The sequence below is a fragment of the Engystomops pustulosus genome, chromosome 2, assembly GCF_040894005.1.
Source record: "Engystomops pustulosus chromosome 2, aEngPut4.maternal, whole genome shotgun sequence".
Lineage (NCBI taxonomy): Eukaryota > Metazoa > Chordata > Amphibia > Anura > Leptodactylidae > Engystomops > Engystomops pustulosus.
The window spans coordinates 249,986,508-250,007,172 of NC_092412.1; the positions used below are offsets into that span (position 1 = coordinate 249,986,508).

The 20,665-nt window shown below is 42.9% G+C and overlaps 1 protein-coding gene across 1 annotated transcript; it reads left to right on the forward strand.

Annotated features, from left to right (window-relative positions):
- The first annotated feature begins 493 nt into the window (after positions 1 to 493).
- Positions 494 to 19,274, forward strand: FAM3B (FAM3 metabolism regulating signaling molecule B). The gene is made up of 8 exons (XM_072138802.1): positions 494 to 637; positions 8,998 to 9,141; positions 12,188 to 12,311; positions 12,862 to 12,920; positions 15,771 to 15,821; positions 17,313 to 17,400; positions 17,731 to 17,863; positions 18,924 to 19,274. The coding sequence occupies exons 1-8, from the start codon at positions 610 to 612 to the stop codon at positions 19,005 to 19,007; spliced, it is 711 nt and encodes a 236-aa protein (XP_071994903.1). The 5' UTR covers positions 494 to 609; the 3' UTR covers positions 19,008 to 19,274.
- The last annotated feature ends 1,391 nt before the right edge of the window (positions 19,275 to 20,665 follow it).

The window sequence follows — 20,665 nt, forward strand, 5'->3', positions numbered from 1 at the left end:
GGATGAGGGGGTGACACAAGAGCTTACAGTCTATGAGGATGAGGGGGGTGATACAAGAGTCTACAGTCTATGATTTACGGTAATCCTAAACGCCTTGGGAGACTCTAGGAACCCATAAGCAGTCCTAAACAGGCCATACAGACCACAACAGATCATACAGTCCCTTATAGAGCCCATAGTGCTCCCTAGAGAGTCCTCTAAAAAGCCAAAATGCCCCATATAGAGGTCTTATAGAGGAGACAGATCAAATGTAGCCCCCTATAGAGCCATCCTGCTCTTGTAGAACCCCTATAGAGCACAGCAGGAGAGGAGCTGTGGCTCTGGAGGCCAAGGAGACTGATGCTACATTGTTACAGTCACTATGGATACAATGCACAGTGTACAGCCTGGGCTCTGCTACATCTATGGGTCACACATGTAGCAGTGTCGGGTGTGTGAGCAGTGATGTGTGAGGCCGCTGCCCCACCGCCTGCAGGTAGGACAGTCACACCTGTAGTGTCACCAGTCAGACCAGTCCCTCAGGGTGTGGGGAGGAGGAAGCAACCACTGAGCATGCGCAGCCCTCAGCTCTCCTCTCACTGACTGCTCACCTGTGCCCAGCACACAGTCATGGTCAACTACAGGTTCCTGTCCACAAGTAAGTGATCCCCGGAATATGCGATGTATCTGCATAGCGATACACATGTAACATGTATGATCTATCAGCTCTTCATACTAGAGCATCATGTATAGAACTTGTATCATATGTGTAATGTGCACTCTATATAATGTGCTTTGTATATGCTATACCATATATGTACAATGCACTTTATACATGTGTTCTGTATATACTATACTATATATGTACAATGCACTTTATACATGTGTACTGTATACACTATACCATATATGTACAATGCACTTTATACATGTGTTCTGTATATACTATATCATATATGTACAATACCCTCTATACCATGTGTTCTGTATATACTATACCATATATGTACAGTAGACTCTATATCATGTGTTCTCTATATACTATATCATATGTGTAATGTGCACTCTATATCAGGTGTTCTGTGTATACTATATCATATATGTACAATGCACTCTATACATGTGTTCTGTATATACTGTAGCATATATGTACAATGCACTCTATATCATGTGTTCTGTATATACTGTATCATATATGTACAGTCCACTATATATTATGTATATACTATAAATTATATGTACAGTGCACTGTATATCAGGTGTTCTGTATATACTATACCATATATGTACAGTAGACTCTATGATGTGTTCTGTATATACTATATCATATATGTACAGTGCACTCTGTACATGTGCTCTGTATATACTATATCATATACGTACAGTGCACTCTATATCATGTGTTCTCTATATACTATATCATATATCTACAGTGCACTCTATACATGTGTTTTGTATATACTGTACCATATATTTACAGTGCACTCTATATCATGTGTTCTGTATATACTATACCATGTACAGTGCACTCTATACATGTGTTTTGTATATACTGTACCATATATTTACAGTGCACTCTATATCATGTGTTCTGTATATACTATACCATGTACAGTACACTCTATATATGTGTTCTATATATACTATACCATATATATACAGTGCACTCTATATCATGTGTTCTATATATACTATACCATATATATACAGTACACTCCATATTATGTGTTCTGTATATACTTTACCATATATGTACAGTGCACTCTATACATGAGTTCTGTATATACTGTACCATGTATCTTATGTGTTATATATATGTACAGTGCACTCTATACCATGTGTTCTATATATATACGATACCATGTATCATATGTAATATACACTCTATATTATGTGTCCCTTACATACTATACAGTGCACTTTATATTATTTGTACTTCGTATATTATCCTGTGTACTTTATCATCAGTTCTGTGGCTACAATAAAACTTCTGGGCCGTGGACTGTGTCCTGTTGGCAGCGCTGAAGACGTAATTAGGATCTGTGCCAATCTAGAAGGATGTTATCAGGATGGTCGTCCTTCTGAGGCTCGCTCCATTGTATGATTGTATAATTTGGCGCTGCCAGGTCTGCAGCTTTATCAGTCAAGTTTCATCCGTGAGCGGCCTTTGTTTTAATGTAGATAGTTTAAATATAGAAGCTGATTCCTACTGTAACATATTTCAGGGGTTAAAACAAAATTATACAGGGATCTAAAACCTCTGCATAATTTAGAGGTTAAACAGAAAATATTGGTGTCATGCAGCCTCCATTAGGGGGAGCTCAAGAACAAACTGCATACTGCTTGTACATAGATCTCTGTTATAACACAACATGCATTAAGCATGAATCTGTCTTGCTCGAACTAGATGGATTTAGCAGAGATGGCAGAGTACAAGGAGCCTGACAAAGCCTTGATGTATAACTTCATGTCTACAATAGCAGATCTGTGCAACTATAAGGATGGCTCCTGCTGGACATAATAGAGGTCAACCTTCTGCTTTTAGATGGGAACATTATTGTTTCTATTCACTGACAACAAGTAGATATATCGGTACCAGCAAACTTATTGCCTAACCTGTCAAGCTGGATTCTTGTGAAACTCCCAAACACTGTACTGTCCAATTCCAGAGAAGATCTCTATAGGCCACACCACTTTTTCGGGCAAATTCAGGACACTGCAGACCCCAAATCAGATTCCTTCACTTTTTTTTACCTACTTTTAGGTTTTAAAAAGGGCCATGGCATTCTGGTGACCACCACTTATTCCTCTGAGCCTGGTGACAACTTTTCCACCTGTCCCATCACCTGATCTGCAATACCAAGCACAGCCACTAAGCAATGTACAGCGCTGTGCTGAGTAACGAGTGAAGAGAGTCCAAAAGGCATCATACTCTTCAAACATCTGATTACCTGAGACGTTTTGACTCATGTAGGGGCTGTATTGTCCAGGGATAGGCAAACCTTCATTTAAAGGGATTTACCACTGTAACCTCTCTATAGAATTGGGAATCTGATCACATCTGCGGGTGTCTTACACTCTGGATCCACCAGCAGTCACTTTATTCAGGCTGCCTGTGAATCAACATAGAGGAAGATCAGCGCCTATCTCTGTGTAGTGGCCAACCCAGGCCATTGCAGCTCCTGTCCCATTCAAGCAAATGAGATATAGGTTGCAGTACCACAGCATCGCCTCTACACAGAGAATGGCGCTGTTATTGGGGTTAATTCAAACCGGAATCCTTTGATGTTCACGAATGTCATCAAACTGGTTTCTGTTGTGACGTCCATAATTTAGAGTCTGTAACATGCTAATAGCGATGATATGATCAGTTGTTCTTTATATAGGGTAAGTTATGCAACAGAACCGGAAAGTCCAGTTCCAGTAATTGTGACGCCCCATTGTGATGCTTGCTCTTTATCCTGACTCCTCCTCTCCCTTTCTCTTCTGCTTCTTTAGCTGTTATTATTTTCATTAAAGCTGAAACATTAAAGGGATCCTCCCATCAAGAATTTTGCCTTTAATTAAATCCATTCCATAATTAGAATGTAATGTAAATTTGTATGTAAATTTAGGGAGAAGCTGTCACCAGAAGACAGAATGTTACTGTGACGGGTCTGACTAGTCCTTGCAGAGTAGATTACATGACGCCTGGATTGATAGTTCTGCTCCCCTCCGTTCCCTTAATATCCCCTGATAAAGATGATTTGGCTCCTTGCCTACAAGTCCCTACCAAATCCTGGGGTGACGCCTCTTTTCAAATTTCAACACTTGCCTGCTCATTTACATATGTCTCCACTTGGCCCCCGCTAATAATTATTCACTTAATAACACAGGGTTAACACTGGTGCCTGCGCGGGGAGCCGTACACCCTGTTGCCTGCGTGGTGAGCCATACACTCTAGCGCCTGTGCGGGGAGCCGTACACCCTGGTGCCTGTGCGGGGAGCCGTACACCCTGGTGCCTGCGTGGTGAGCCTTACACCCTGGTGCCTGCGCGGTGAGCCTTACACCCTGGTGCCTGCGCGGTGAGCCTTACACCCTGGTGCCTGCGCGGTGAGCCTTACACCCTGGTGCCTGCGTGGTGAGCCTTGCACCCTGGCGCCTGCGTGGTGAGCCTTGCACCCTGGCGCCTGCGTGGTGAGCCTTACACCCTGGCGCCTGCGTGGTGAGCCTTACACCCTGGAGCCTGCGCGGTGAGCCGTACACTCTAGCGACTGCACGGTGAGCCATACACTCTAGCGCCTGCGCGGGGAGCCTTACACCCTGGCGTCTGTGTGGTGAGCCTTACACCCTGGCGTCTGTGTGGTGAGCCTTACACCCTGGCGCCTGCGTGGTGAGCCTTACACCCTGGCGCCTGCGTGGTGAGCCTTACACCCTGGCGCCTGCGTGGTGAGCCTTACACCCTGGCGCCTGCGTGGTGAGCCGTACACCCTGGTGCCTGCCCGGTGAGCCTTACACCCTGGTGCCTGCGTGGGGAGCCATACACCCAGGCACCTGTGCAGTTCAACATGTGTTTCAGACTGTGATTAACCACGTCCTTATTATACAAGCCCCACCTCTGAAAAACCACTTTGATTTTTGCCATGACCCTCTCGCCATGACCTATTCTGGTGGCCCACCCTCCATTAACACATAGCAAATAGACCCTATTAGCCTCCAAAATGTGTTGTGTTTTAAGATACCTCTAAGGTCCAGTAGTGGGTCAGAGTCTGGACCCACCGGAGGATCCTCGGGAGCTCCGGTGGGCCAGTCCAACACTACTCATGATATCTGTTATACGTGTTGTCTCAGGCAACTTATTGTCTTCCAAGGCTGCTATTTCCTCCTTAGTTTGACTCTACATTTGTTTCTCAAGAATCTTGTTTCTCAAGTTCACTCGCTCTACTTAAGCCAGGATTAAAGGGATGTGCATGTGAACACTTCTGAGATCCCTGCTAATCTACATTTATCAGTTGACTCTAAAAAGAAGATCTAGGGACTGTGCCCAGTCCATTGGGACAGCCATCGATTTAAGCTGCTGTCCACTTGAGACTTGGACTGTTATTGCACACAGCTCTTTGGCAAACACCTATGTTACCATGGTATCAGACTACATACAAACGTGTAGTCTGGACCTATAGACATATCTTCATCCACTGCTCTTCTACCTCATCATCGTCTATATCTACTTCTATCTGACCTTCTGAATGTAGATGGCTAAAAAGTAGAAGACGTCACAGGTTTTCTTTGAAATATGTTACCATGGCAACAGACTACAAAGGAAGCCATCGTAGTCAGACACAGCACAGCAAGATTTTTTTTTTTTATATATATTCTGAATAATAATTTGGATTCTCACATGATGTCTCCAGCCAAGTTTCCTATTTATCTTTCTGTGACTAGAACAATAGTGAATAAATTCTTGCGGCCTCCTCCTTTATGCCAGCGAGACTTGTGGATTAATGTGTAACCCTGCTTTATATTGATGACATCTTTATGCAACTATAAACCATGCAAATAAAAAAGATGATCTTTGTATAACACGTATTTACCCTTCCGCCCTCTGCTTATCTGCAAGAAGCTATAATGGGCCTACCATAATTTTACATAAACTTGACGTTGCTGGACCCTAATGTCATATCTCTACCATTGGGCCTCCGTGTATAGATCTCCTTGGCTTACTGAAGCACTTTACTCCGCACATGAAGGAGGTCCCACTGTAGAAGCTATTTGGCCAATAGGAATGTTTCACTTGAGCTTCTTACATTAAAGGGGTTTCCTCATATAGATCATTTCCTTTAAGAATGTAACCAATCCACCCATTAGACCCATGGATCTGCCTTCTCTAACCCTGGACATCCAACTGTTTTTTCTGTGGGACCCATTGAAGTATTATTTGGTTGGGTGTAGTGGGGACTGCTCTGAGGTCTTCAGAGTTTGGGATTTCAAGTGGGTCCTTAAAGGAACTTCCTAGGCTCAGATTTTACTTCTTTATATTCTTCTGAGAACACCACCTTGACACAGTGTTTTACGCAAGACTTATTTTTATCTTTCTGAGAATAGAACAATAGATGCCATGCCCAACATATTTTTGCGACTCTAAAACTTATAGAAGTGATTTTTTTCCACCATCTGCTTTTTGACAACAACATATCTCTAGGTCTATGAATAGAATAGAATAATATTTCTTAATAAAAATGATATTTAAATTACTCTAAATCACATAGAAGTGATGACCACTAGGTCTATGGCCACCAAGTATCAAGGTTGGTCACTGAGTTCCACTGAAGGTCCAACCAACCAAGGCTGGAATCTACTCCAAGGACCTCATATGTTAACTGATGCATGTAGAAGTGATGGCCACTAGGTCTATGGCCACCAAGTATCAAGGTTGGTCACTGAGTTCCACTGAAGGTCCAGCCAACCAAGGCTGGAATCTACTCCAAGGACCTCATAGGTTACACCTATGCATGTAGAAGTGATGGCCACTAGGTCTATGGTCACCAAGTATCAAGGTTGGTCACTTAGTTCCACTGAAGGTCCAACCAACTAAGGCTGGAATCTACTCCAAGGACCTCATAGGTTAACCTATGCATGTAGAAGTGATGGCCACTAGGTCTATGGCCACCAAGTATCAAGGTTGGTCACTGAGTTCCACTGAAGGTCCAACCAACCAAGGCTGGAATCTACTCCAAGGACCTCATAGGTTACACCTATGCATGTAGAAGTGATGGCCACTAGGTCTATGGCCACCAAGTATCAAGGTTGGTCACTGAGCTCCAATGAAGGTCCAACCAAGGCTGGAATCTACTCCAAGGACCTCATAGGTTACACCTATGTATGTACACCCCTGAGGACTTCACTAATATATACAGAGCATGAAGTATCCTTACTTTGCTTACTGATTCTAGAAAATGAAAGAAAAATGAAGGAAAAATGTTGGGCGAGACCAGGATTTGACTTTATTTCCTCCTCTTGTGCATAAATAACACTTAACGCTCGCTGGACTTTGGAATCTGCTGACTACTTCAGGATATTTGTCCCACATCATAAACACATTTGCCTTACGTCAGGCTACTAAAATATATTAGGAGCAGAGATACTATCTACGTGTTCCTGTAAGATAGTTTTGAGTCCATAGAAGTTTTTGAATTTTTCCAAGGTTCAACCTAGAAAAAATTGATAACTGAGGTTATTATTTTGCTCCCATAGACCAGGGCAGGACAGGTTTAAGGAGCTTGGTGGCCAGTACACCCAAGAAGTGCCATTGGTTGATAGGTGGTTCTACATAGCTTAAGAGTTTGATTGTCCACCTTTGGTCCAGATTTCTTGTTTTTAGAAGAAGATGTTGAGATGTTGCTCCTGGCTGGTCCCATCACAAAAATATTAATATTAGAGCCAAAAAGCACTTGTCCGGCTTCTCTACACTGGCAATTAGTCTAAGAACAAATGGAAAGATGGACATAGAAATTTGGGGTGCCCACTCTGCATTTAGATTTAGTCATCTTGCATGGTTGTTGAGGAGTCAGAGGACTCTCTTGATCGTGCCCAACTATATATAGAAGCCGCAGTTACCCTGCCAAAACATATACAAGATGACCCTTTAAGAGGGTTTTCTATATGTTCCTTTCGGAGGTCAGTTCCTGTTGATCATGTGTCATTTTAAGCCCAACCTCTGCCCAAATATGCAAATTCAAAAATTTCTTCCCCTTCCATTGAAAGCATCAATCAAAGGTCCCACACTGACCAGCGGAGATCACAGACGTCTCGGAAGATAAGATTTAGGGAGATGTTGGATTGTCCACATACAGTCAAGGAGCATCATAGTCACTGGGAATTTAGTTTTTTCCGTGAATTGAGTCCATTGTTGTGCCAGTATTTCATCCCACTTAAGAGGTCATCTTGACTCTTCCATGTACTCACAGGTCCTAAAGGTTGAAGCGTTGAACGCCCTATCTCAGCTTCCACCTGTAATCTGCAGTGGTCACACCTGAATTTACACGTCTTGTTTGGCTTTGGTCTTTAACATTGTGAATAATACAAGAGCTGGACACGTTACCGATGACCTATTGTGTTACTTATTGTGTTTCTATTCCTGGTGGAGATACGTCTGTATCTAAGTACATAACAGGTGGCTGTGCTGTGTCATGAATGATAATGGACCTTATGTGCATAAGTCACCAACCCGTAACCGCCATATTCATCGGCATCATGCTTTTGAGAAAGTTTACATAGTGTGACTGTTGTGTATACATGGCCTGTACAAAGACGTATATACGGTAACTGTTAGGCTACCGGCCAACAGCTGTCACCTACATAGTCCAAGTACATAGCAAGGATCTCCTCTATGATGATGTAATAGACAAGGGTGGGATTAGCATTTTGGAGGTCCCAAGTAAAGTTACGTCTTGGAGACCCCTAACAGCCCAGACCTAGGGCAGGAGGATATTAGCACCGGTAGCACCATCAATGGGTCCTCATACGACTCCTCCATGGTCACACATCCAAGATGGTATTTTAACACCTGGTCCAGAGAACTTCCACTTCTCCTCTGTTTGGGGCCTCCTGTTTATTGTGGCCCCACGCTTACCCATGGGATCAAAGGAAAAGTATACCCCTGGTGATATGTTAGGAATACCTCCATCAAGAATCCTCCTGACCTTCTGTGGTCCCCGTATCTCAATGGGGATGCTTTGCAACTAGCTGAACGTTGGTAATCTTCTTGCCAAGTAATTGTGTAGCTCTAGACTTAGAGCCCTTGCAATCTAAAGTAGTGTGGTCGAAAGAGACGACAGGGGCCCCCATAGCAATGTTAGACCCCCATTTTGGAGCCAGGTTCTACGACCCTGGTTCAGAAGGCCTAAGGTTTGCTTCCATCTACAAAATGAGAGTCAGGGCCCCAAGAACCCATAGTTTGCCTATGATGATGGGCTGATATCTGATGTGGACCCCTGGATAATACTGTTGAGTCTGACCTTGTTGACCCTGTTGTTTTGCAGATACGGTGAAGGTGGTGGGCCTGCTATGTGCCTCCATATGTGCCTGGTACATGGGGTATCTCTTTGCCGAGATATTACCAGAGGACTCCATAAAGAACGCCATTGGATCTGTGCAGCAGATAGGTGTCAAACCTGTTCTTTTAGGTAAGTCAGAGAATTTATGTATTATTCAAGGAACCTTCACTGTGGAGATGAAGTCACCAGGGTATAAAAGTATGGAAGCTGCTCATTTAATTTACATGAATGTTCATCCATCCACAATGCTAGAGTTTTTGCTTAAAAGAAAATCAACCGCTGAAAAAACAAAAAGAAACCTAGAAATACACCCCCCCCCCCCCCCCTCGCTCCTTTCCATCTTGCGCTGTCGGTCGTTAGTCATGACACACCAGGATCACCTAGAAAAGAAACCTATAATTAGCACCCCAGAGCATGGGGACAAGATGTCCAGTGCTCCGGGCTACTAATTATGCACAGCTCCACTCCTCCCTCTCCCATGCTTCCAGGTGCCAACTTTGGCTCTTAATATCACTTGATCGGTGCAGGTGCCAAGTGATGGATCCCTCTGCTGTTTTTTTCTGGGGTTATTGCTTCATCAGCCGTACTACTACTCCTGTCCTGTATATATGGGCACAGCACAGTACTACTACCCCAATCCTGTATATACGGGCACAGCACAGTACTACTACTTCTGTCCTGTATATATGGGCACAGCACAGTACTACTACTTCTGTCCTGTATATATGGGCACAGCACAGTACTACTACCCCAATCCTGTATATACGGGCACAGCATGGAACTAACTACTCCTATCCTGTATATATGGGCACATTACTGGTCACACTATGGAGACTATACTATAAGAGGAGTCACACCATGGAGTCTATACTGTGAGATGGGTCACACTATGGAGTCTATACTGTAAGAGAGGGGTGACACTATGGAGTCTATACTGTAAGAGGGGTGACACTATGGAGACTATACTGTAAGATGGGTCACACTATGGAGTCTATACTGTAAGAGGGGTCACACTATGGAGTCTATACTGTGAGATGGGTCACACTATGGAGTCTATACTGTAAGAGGGGTCACACTATGGGGTCTATACTGTAGAGGGGTCACACTATGGGGTCTATACTGTAAGAGGGGTCACACCATGGAGTCTATACTGTGAGATGGGTCACACTATGGAGTCTATACTGTAAGAGGGGTCACACTATGGAGTCTATACTGTAAGAAGGGTCACACTATGGAGTCTATACTGTAAGAGGGGTCACACTATGGGGTCTATACTGTAAGAGGGGTCACACTATGGGGTCTATACTGTAAGATGGGTCACACTATGGGGTCTATACTGTAAGATGGGTCACACTATGGAGTCTATACAGTAAGAGGGGTCACACTATGGAGTCTATACTGTAAGAGGGGTCACACTATAAAGTCTATACTGTAAGAGGGGTCACACTATGGAGTCTATACTGTAAGAGGTGTCACACTATGGGGTCTATACTGTAGAGGGGTCACACTATGGGGTCTATACTGTAAGAGGGGTCACACCATGGAGTCTATACTGTGAGATGGGTCACACTATGGAGTCTATACTGTAAGAGGGGTCACACTATGGAGTCTATACTGTAAGAAGGGTCACACTATGGAGTCTATACTGTAAGAGGGGTCACACTATGGAGTCTATACTGTAAGATGGGTCACACTATGGAGTCTATACAGTAAGAGGGGTCACACTATGGAGTCTATACTGTAAGAGGGGTCACACTATAAAGTCTATACTGTAAGAGGGGTCACACTATGGAGTCTATACTGTAAGAGGGGTCACACTATGGAGTCTATACTGTAAGAGGGGTCACACTATGGAGTCTATACTGTAAGAGGGGTCACACTATGGGGTCTATACTGTAAGAAGGGTCACGCTATGGAGTCTATACTGTAAGAGGGGTCACACTATGGAGTCTATACTGTAAGAGGTGTCACACTATGGAGTCTATACTGTAAGAGGGGTCACACTATGGGGTCTATACTGTAAGAGGGGTCACACTATGGAGTATATACTGTAAGAGAGGTCACACTATGGAGTCTATACTGTAAGAGGGGTCACACTATGGAGACTATACTATAAGAGGGGTCACACTATGGAGTCTATACTGTAAGAGGGGTCACACTATGGGGTCTATACTGTAAGAGGGGTCACACTATGGAGTCTATACTGTAAGAGGGGTCACACTATGGAGACTATACTGTAAGAGAGGTCACACTATGAGGTCTATACTATAAGAGGGGGGCACACTATGGGGTCTATACTGTAAGAGGGGTCACACTATGGGGTCTATACTGTAAGAGGGGTCCCACTATGGAGTCTATACTGTAGAGGGGTCACACTATGGGGTCTATACTGTAAGAGGGGTCACACTATGGAGTCTATACTGTAAGAGGGGTCACACTATGGAGTCTATACTGTAGAGGGGTCACACTATGGGGTCTATACTGTAAGAGGGGTCACACTATGGGGTCTATACTGTAGAGGGGTCACACTATGGGGTCTATACTGTAAGAGGGGTCACACTATGGAGACTATACTGTAAGAGGGGTCCCACTATGGAGACTATACTGTAAGAGGGGTCACACTATGGAGTCTATACAGTAAGAGGGGTCACACTATGGAGTCTATACTGTAAGAGGGGTCACACTATGGAGTCTATACTGTAAGAGGGGTCACACTATGGAGTCTATACTGTAAGAGGGGTCACACTATGGAGTCTATACTGTAAGAGGGGTCACACTATGGAGTCTATACTGTAAGAGGTGTCACACTATGGAGTCTATACTGTAAGAGGGGTCACACCATGGAGTCTATACTGTAAGAGGGGTCACACTATGGAGTCTATACTGTAAGAGGGGTCACACCATGGAGTCTATACTGTAAGAGGGGTCACACTATGGAGACTATACTGTAAGAGGGGTCACACCATGGAGTCTATACTGTAAAAAGGGTCACACTATGGGGGGTCTATACTTTAAACGGGATCACACAAAGGGGGTCTATACTATAAGAGGGTTCGCTCTATGGAGTCATTGGGACATGTACATATACAGCTTCTGATAGAAATTGTTTTATCTCACACTTTTGCTAGATTTTCACCTACTTCACAGCTTGCCAATAGACATGTTTGTATTGCAGCTCCACAGCCCAAGGGACAGAAGTGCGCCTCATGGAGGACCTGCTCAGCCTCTGAGGTTGTGTACCGGATACGGAGTGGAGGTGCTAATAGTATTAATCCCGATATTTGTCTGGAAGATGAAACGTAAGTTATTAATCCCATTTTGCTAAAGTCATCTGTGCATATGGGGTCTTGTTACCAATAGGCATGATTGCGGTGCCCATAGCGGTGCCACAAAGTTATGTTTCTCTTTATGATAATCAAACAAGTTTTCCCTGTTGTATTGCATATGGTCACTGGTCACTTACAATATGTTGACTTCTCACTCCCTGGTGCCACATAGTCCTTCTGACCTCAGAGTCAGTTAGAAGATTCACTGCTAAAATGTAACTTTGGCCCCACTTACATTATATTCAGAGGGGCACATTATGAAGCTGCCGCTATTCTACTTCTTTCAATGATGTTCTCAGCCTTATTCGCTTCTCTTTCCTCCTTCTCTTGGGCAGTCTCATCTCTATGAAACCACACCCTGACTTTACGGTTGTGAACCTTGGCACATATGCAAATTAATGAAATGAAGTTATAATGACTCATATTCCCATTGAAATATTAATGAAATGAAGTTATAATGACACATATTCCCATTGCCAACAAGTCTGAGGTTTAGGATTAATGACTTTTTCTTGTCTTTCAGATTATTAGGTGGAAAAAAGAAGAACGGAGCCAGAGGGATAAACATTGCTGTTGTCAATCGTAAGTTCAACCCCATGTTACACCTTTGTTGAAAGTAGACAACCCCTTTAAGTGCTGGTACTGCCCCTTCATAGTAGCCATACTGCCCCTCATGGTAGCTACAATGGTCCCTTAACTGTTAGCTCGACCCCCATTGTAGTCACAGTGTGTTCCCGAAGTAGCGTCCGTTATCTTCCTAACTGCTGTGAATGACGGCTGCTTCGGCTCTGAAGGCGGCAGGCAGGATGATGTCATCACGTCTGCTGGCATTAGAGCCGGCGTTTACAGCAATCGTTCACAACAGTAAGGCTACATTCGCACGGACGTATGAAAACGGTCGTATCCGTACCGTCCCGTACCGTATACTAACCGTATAAAAATATAGAGCATGTCCTATTTTCTCCCGTATTTCAGTTCCGTATGCCCTAGAAGTCTATGGGGGACGTATAAAATACGGGTTACATACGTGCTGCATACAGATGAAAATCGTCACGTATATATGACCCGTAAATACGGGACTGGAGAAATCATACGTCCGTGTGAATGTAGCCTAAAGAAGATGACGGACGCTGCTTTGGGGCAGTGGGGAAAGGTAAGTCGCCCACGTGCCACCACCAGCAATGAAAGAGTTAACCCCCGCAATCGGTCCTATGGTGCTATGGGTGGATGTTTGCTGCGGGTGGCATCTTATTGAATCTTCCTTCAATAACGTGCCCCCCTGACCCAGCATATAAGACGACCCCTGATTTCGAGGGTTAAAAGGTCGTTTTATATGCCGGAAATTACATTACCTAGGAGTCAGGATTCATAAATAATTGGATTGGAGGGTTTACTCTGAGTGCGCGTATAAGAAAGGCTCGGCACGATCTTCTAATGTCTGCAGCAGGCGGCTTGTAATGTTCTAGAACGCAGCAGGACACATGTATTATCTATGGGATCCTAAGTCCTGCTGCTGGGCTGAGGCAGGGAGATTATTTTGGGGAACTTCCTACATCCACTAAATTTAGAAATTCTAAACCTGCATTTATTGGACGTTACCGCTTTCTGAGAATCAGTAGTGAAAGATGGAAGCGTTCCCCCTGCCGTCTGCTATCACCTTGTTTAATGATAAATATGGCGCCAGGTAATGGCTGGATACTTCCTGTTCTTATCATCTTTATATGTTGTTTATGTGTCTATGTAGCTTTCTATTGTCAGCATCCGGCCAGGATAGGACACGCCCCCAGTAGCCTCTCAAGCTAATTTACATATTACTAAAATAAAGTTTTTAACAAGTTAGGATCTAGGATTATTACATTACAGATTAGGGCAGAGGCAGCGGGAGAATCTACCATCACATCTACTTCTCATGGCAGGTCTCCTTTGAATGTACTGTGGGAAAAACCAATTTCCCTTTTCTGGTGTCAGGACTCGCAAATTGTTCTGATGGGATCAGGTTTCAGGCTTCTTGCTGGAAAACCACACCAGGAGCTGCCTGTGATTGACAGCTGCATTTCTGATCCTGGGAAAGTTGGGTGTGTCTTTGTACTCGTTTTGCCTGCAGCTGCGGTTTGAGTGATGGACGGCTGAGCCAGTCAGTGCTGGGGGCGGTGTCCATTACTGCCTTATATTCTGCCCAGCCCTTCATTAGGTTCTGGATTTTGCAGTCTATCTGTGTATCTAGTGCTCTTGCCATTGCGTTTCTGGTTATTCTGTGTATTGACTTCTGCTTTGCCTCCTGACCATTCTATTTGCTATACGAATCTGTACCTCTGCCGCCATCTTGGTTTTGACCCGGTTTGTTTGACTCCGCTTGTCTGTCTGTATCTGTTGTTCGTCTAGTATCTTTATCTCCTAGTGTGACCCCACCTTCCTGTCTGTCTAGTGTCGGTTTCTGTTACCAGTGTGAACACTGACTATACCTGTATTCTGGTTACCTGCCCGCTCCACCATCCAGCAGCTGCCAGACAAAGTAGGTTTTCCTGTCATCTTGTAGGGTCACTCAGGGACCGTCTTGTAGGGTCACTCAAATGGGTTCGCCCTTGTCAGGGCGGTTTATCTGCTTTAGGCAGGGCCTTAGCCCACAGGGACGTCTCAGGGTGAGTTCACCACCACCTACCTAGAATGACAGCTAGCGCCAAGCCTGGTTGTGGTTGTGCCGTTTGTGGTCAGGTACTGACATCAGGATTGTTAAAGTATCTATCTATCTATCTATCTATCTATCTATCTATCTATCTATCTATCTATCTCATATCTATCTCATATCTATCTATCTCATATCTATCTATCTATCTATCTATCTATCTCCTATCTATCTATCTATCTCATATCTATCTATTATCTATCTATCTATCTATCTCATATCTATCTATCTCATATCTATCTATCTATCTATCTATCTATCTATCTATCTATCTATCTCATATCTATCTATCTCATATCTATCTATCTATCTATCTATCTATTTCCTATCTATCTATTATCTATCTATCTATCTATCTATTATCTATCTATCTCATATCTATCTATCTATCTATTTCCTATCTATCTATCTATCTATTTCCTATCTATCTAGAAAATGTAAAAAGTGGGCAGTACTCCAGGTTCAAAATCAAATGTTGGTGATCTTTATTGTACAAGTGGCGATGTTTCAGTTAAGGCTTGATAAAGGTGTCCTACACCGAAATATCGCCACTTGTTCAATATAGATCTATCTCATACCTGTCTGTCTGTGTCTGTCTGTTTGTCTGACTAACTGTCTATATATATATATATATATATGAGATATCTATATCTATCTATATCTGCAAAGTGATACTTCTTGCACAATATGTAAGTGTTTCTCTTCTTGGATAATCGTTGTCTTATCATTCTTCTTCTTTTTTCTTCTAGGTGCGACCATGAAGGTCACTGACACGAAAACATTTGACATGTACGAGGGAGGTAAGAGCTTCCGTGATGTCTGTGATCGGGGTGGATCCACACCCATCATTGTGCTGCCAAGTGTAAATGTTAGACATCAGTTTTAGTATCGGCCATACATTGTGGTGCACGGCCAGAGAGCCAGCGATAGTTATACCTTCTCTTACTGGTCCCAAAAGTGATCAGGGTTTAGGCTGACTGGTTAGTAGTAATCTATATCCTTATACTTACATACAGTGGTGTAACTAGAGTCCTCTGGGCACCTGGACAAAAGTCCTAATGGGCCCCCCCCTCATTATGGCCAAAAGAGCAATAAACCCAACTCCACCATTTTTTTTTTACAGTAAATCGGGTAACAGATAAGGCCCTTGATTAGAGAATTTTTCCTCTTCTTCATTTTCTCTGTACACCCGTGTCAGCTTCTTTCAGCCAATACTTGTCTGTGCAGATTTAGCAGAACAAAAATTTTAGAAACTTCATAGCACTAACACAATACTGTTCTACTCACAGCTCTCCATATATAGCGCCCCCACGATAGCCAACATGGGGCAATATAATTACAGGGCCCCCACAAAAGTAATATATGCTGCAAAAAGACTGCGCACAACCTCAGTGATGTGAAAGTCCAAAAAGTGACATTTCAGCCACATCGGCCTGTCAAACACTAAATAAAGGATACAAAAGGGCAATTTCAAATTTCATAGGAGACATATGTATTACAATATATACATAACAACATAAGATGTCTAGCAAAGTCACAATGTTCCCCACAGTAGCCAGGTCACAGGTATTTTTCATATTGACCCCCACCGTAACCTTTATTAATAGCCCCCACAGCAACTAAGATATTCCCCCTACAGTAACCAATAGTAAAATATTCCCCCTACAGTAACCATTAGTAAGATATCACCCGTACGTCATTACCTGCGTATGCGTCGGATCTCCTTCATCATCATGCAGGACGCACACGCAGGAGAAGAAGGGAAAAAGCTCCTGTGCTTGCTGCTACAAGGTGGGATCCAATCTGTCTTCTTCCCGATTGGAACCCACCATCTGATATGGGACGAAGGGTGGGCAGAGCGGGGGTCTGGCAAAACACAAGTTATTTTGAATTGTGTCACCCGTGGGCCCCCCTGTTCCAGCACACTGTTCTGCATCCGGTCCGTGCTCTGGAACAGGGGGGCCTGTGGATGTCACAATTCCAAATAACAAAGACAGCCCCATGTGTTATCAGCACATTACCTGGGGCCTCTTTCTGACAGCGGGCCCGGTCGCAGTCACACCCCATTGGGTTACGTCACTGCTTACATATAGTTATATATACATTTGTTATTATATGAGGTGTCTCTAATATGAAGGTGCTATAAATGATGCATAATAGTTGGGGGTCTCTGTTACCCAATGTGCATTGGGGCAGCCATACAAATGTCTGGGCACCTGTGTGATACGTGGCTGGCACCTGTGTGGTAATAAGTCCTGTGGCCGCCGCTCACATTTTCTGCTTTCTTTTAGATCACTCAGGAGAGATGGTCGATTTCCTCAACAAGATCCCCAACGGATCCATTATACTTGTCGCCAGTTTTGACGAAGCAAAAACAAAGTAAGGAACATCCATGATGTATCTAAGAATGGCGGGGGGGGGGGGGGAGCCTCGGGGGTATAATACAGGGCTGAATCGGGATGTAATGGGGCAAGAGGATCATATGTTAAGGGGGTTTATATGGATCCTACAGAATGTTGTTCTATATGGTTACAGTTCTCTAGGACCCTGAGGATTCTCCATTACTCACAGTGGTCATCCATTTTTTGGGGGGGAGAAGGGGTCATATTTTAGCAATGGTGCACACTAACATTATAGCAGGTTATGTAGTAAAATAAAAAAAGTCATTTTCAGTTTTTTTGATTTACAGTTTTTTTCATGTATTTTCAGATTAAGCAAAGCAGCTGAGGACGCATTTGAAGCACTCGGAAGTAAAGAGATCCGAAAATTGAAATTCCGCTCCGGATGGGTGTTCTTGGCTATTAAAGGAGGCAAAGTCCCTGATAATATTGAAAGAGAAAAGGTAAAAGGAGTCACCCCACTTATGCCCCATCTCTATGAATGGCCGGCTGGAGCTGTGTGTGACCCCCGTCCTATAGGGGGCGACAACCAAGGTGGCACAAATTATCCCATTATACCCATAGTAACTCAGCCACTAGGTGATGCAGGTGGAGTGATGATGTCATCACCCTGACTGCAGACATCTACAGTCTATAATTTATTCAGGAGGCACAATAAGGTTTTTTTCTATTTTAGGGGCACAGTGTGGGATTTTTTTTATAATCAGGGGAACATAAAAATAAAATTTAATGAGATAATTCTATGTGACTTGTTGAAGTGCCATTGGAATAATATAACTAGTGTGATAAAAAACAAGTCCCCATGCAGAAGCTTTAACAGGCTCAGTGTGTGATTTTTTTTTTTTTATAATCAGGGGAGCATAAAAATAAAATTTAATGAGATAATTATATGTGATTTGTTGAAGTGCCATTGGAATAATACAACTAGTGCTACAAAAAACAAGTCCCCATGCAGAAACTTATAACAGGCTCAGTGTGTGATTTTTTTTTTTATAATCAGGGGAGCATAAAAATAAAATTTAATGAGATTTGTTGAAGCGCCATTGGAATAATACAACTAGTGCTACAAAAAACAAGTCCCCATGCAGAAACTTTAATAGAACTTCCTGGAATTTAACAATGAAATGGAATATAACATGCTCTGCTCTGTTCAGTAGCTCCCCAGCCGTGAGGCTCACAGTTTCATTAGACCAGAAGTGGTGACATCAACCTTGGGTGCCGGTAGTTGGTTTATTCATAATTATTTTTTCGATTTTGTCAATTTCTCGAGTTACATAAGAAAAAAAATATTTGTGTTGAGCAGGAGTTCTAGTCCAGGATCAGACCCGAAAACCCCACTAGATACCACAAAAGTAGAGCTTGTTGTAACATCATAAGCCACGCCCCTTGGTGCTTAGCCCCACCCATTTTAGACCTCCCGCCCTCTTTTTTAATACTCAATCTGCTCCTATAACTAAAGGGTCAGCGATTTTATTGTAGTCTTTCTTTTTTTTTTTCTTCTAGGTCATCCACTCAGGTAGTGGTAACCAATACTCCGGCTGGCCTTCAGAGATCCAGATCGATGGGTGCCTCCCGAAAAATGAATAAAACAAATCGACACTCATGAGTGTTTGCCAAATGAGATGAGAAAAAAATTCAGGAGCAAGACGAAGACCAGAGACTTGTAAAGACTCGTCAGCTCATACATATTCCGGTATATTAAAAAATTGTATGGACTGGCACCGGAAAAACTTGGAAAAACTTTGTATGGACGAACGGCAGGAAACTTTGGGATGAAAAAAAAACAAACTAAAAACATAAAAAAATTTTGAACAGTAATATTTTTTGGTCTGAAGGGTTCTGCTCTGTTTTTTTTTTACCTCTTAAGGTTGTTGCTACTTTTGTAAATTTCCCGTCGGGGTGGAGTGATCCAACAAATCGATTTTTTTTTTTAACATTTTTTGTACCCGGGATCCTCGATGAACTTGTTTTTTTCTAAACGGGCAAAATATGGTCATATATGGTCACATGATTGTCCACACTGGGCCCCATATCCAGACTCTTGTGCATTGGTATCCTGCATATTTATTATATTACTTTATGGTTATGTTTAAGAGGAAATGTTTCTTGGATGCAATTTTAGTTTTACTATTTAGATGGAAAAAAATTTTACTTTTTTTTCTTGTTGATTTTTTTTTTTCTTGTCTTTCGGGCGGCCATATTGGAGAATACACTTTGTTGTTTGAACCGTTGCGGTGCGTGTGATTTGTACTTCTGAGAACCATAATGGATGATAATGTTGACGGCGTTTGGGTAATAGTAATAGTTATGACTAGTGATGAGCAGGAAAATCTTCCCTCATTGCACCGGAGCAGAAAGGTCACATGATTTTCATTGTGTGGCTACTGAAATATGGAGATTACTATTTGTATATTTTTATATAAGTCAATGGTCCATTTTTGGGCGGAGCTTAAATATTCTGTTCTGATTGGCTGAGTTGGAGGTCATGTGATCCTAACTGTCCATGATCCATCTCCCTTCCATTACCATAGATTTGTATTCATGATTACTAAGATAAGGTAGATTGATCGTGGACAGTTGGGGTCACATGACCCTCCATCTTTGACCATTTTATGGACATTTTATGACGTAAGGTGGCCAACCCCATTAATTCAAACAGGGAGGACGGTGAACATGGGGGACCTAGTGGTCCAATGTTCAGATACTCATTAATATTCTGTGTATTTGCTTGGCTTCCCCTAACGACCAATCATTTCACCTCATAATACAGAATCATTACTCAGAATTTCAAACGAAAGAAGATAATCCAGCGTCTCAGGGGAGTATGATTATAAAATCCTTGCTTTTATTAAGGTTCCAAATAATACAAAATCTTCAGGCAAGGTACACAATCTCTTGCATCATGGTGTGCAGGAAATGACCTACGCGTTTCGCTCAGATGAGCTTACTCATGGTCTGCTCGTGTCACGTGGCACGTGTCATGTGACCCAAAATGCTCCGCCTCCAGGAAGATCACGATCATATACAAACTTTAAAAGACTTATGAAATGCTAAAAAGTATGCCATCAGAACGGTAAGTGGAGTCACTATGTAAACCCAAGTCTACAAAACCTGCATAAAGAACATCATGGGCAACATCAAAAAACGCACAATAGACATCATTTGGTACTGATATTAGAGGTGCTGCAGGAAACAGAGTCCTAAATTCTCAAATATTAAGTGTCAATTTAAATGAAATATTGCAA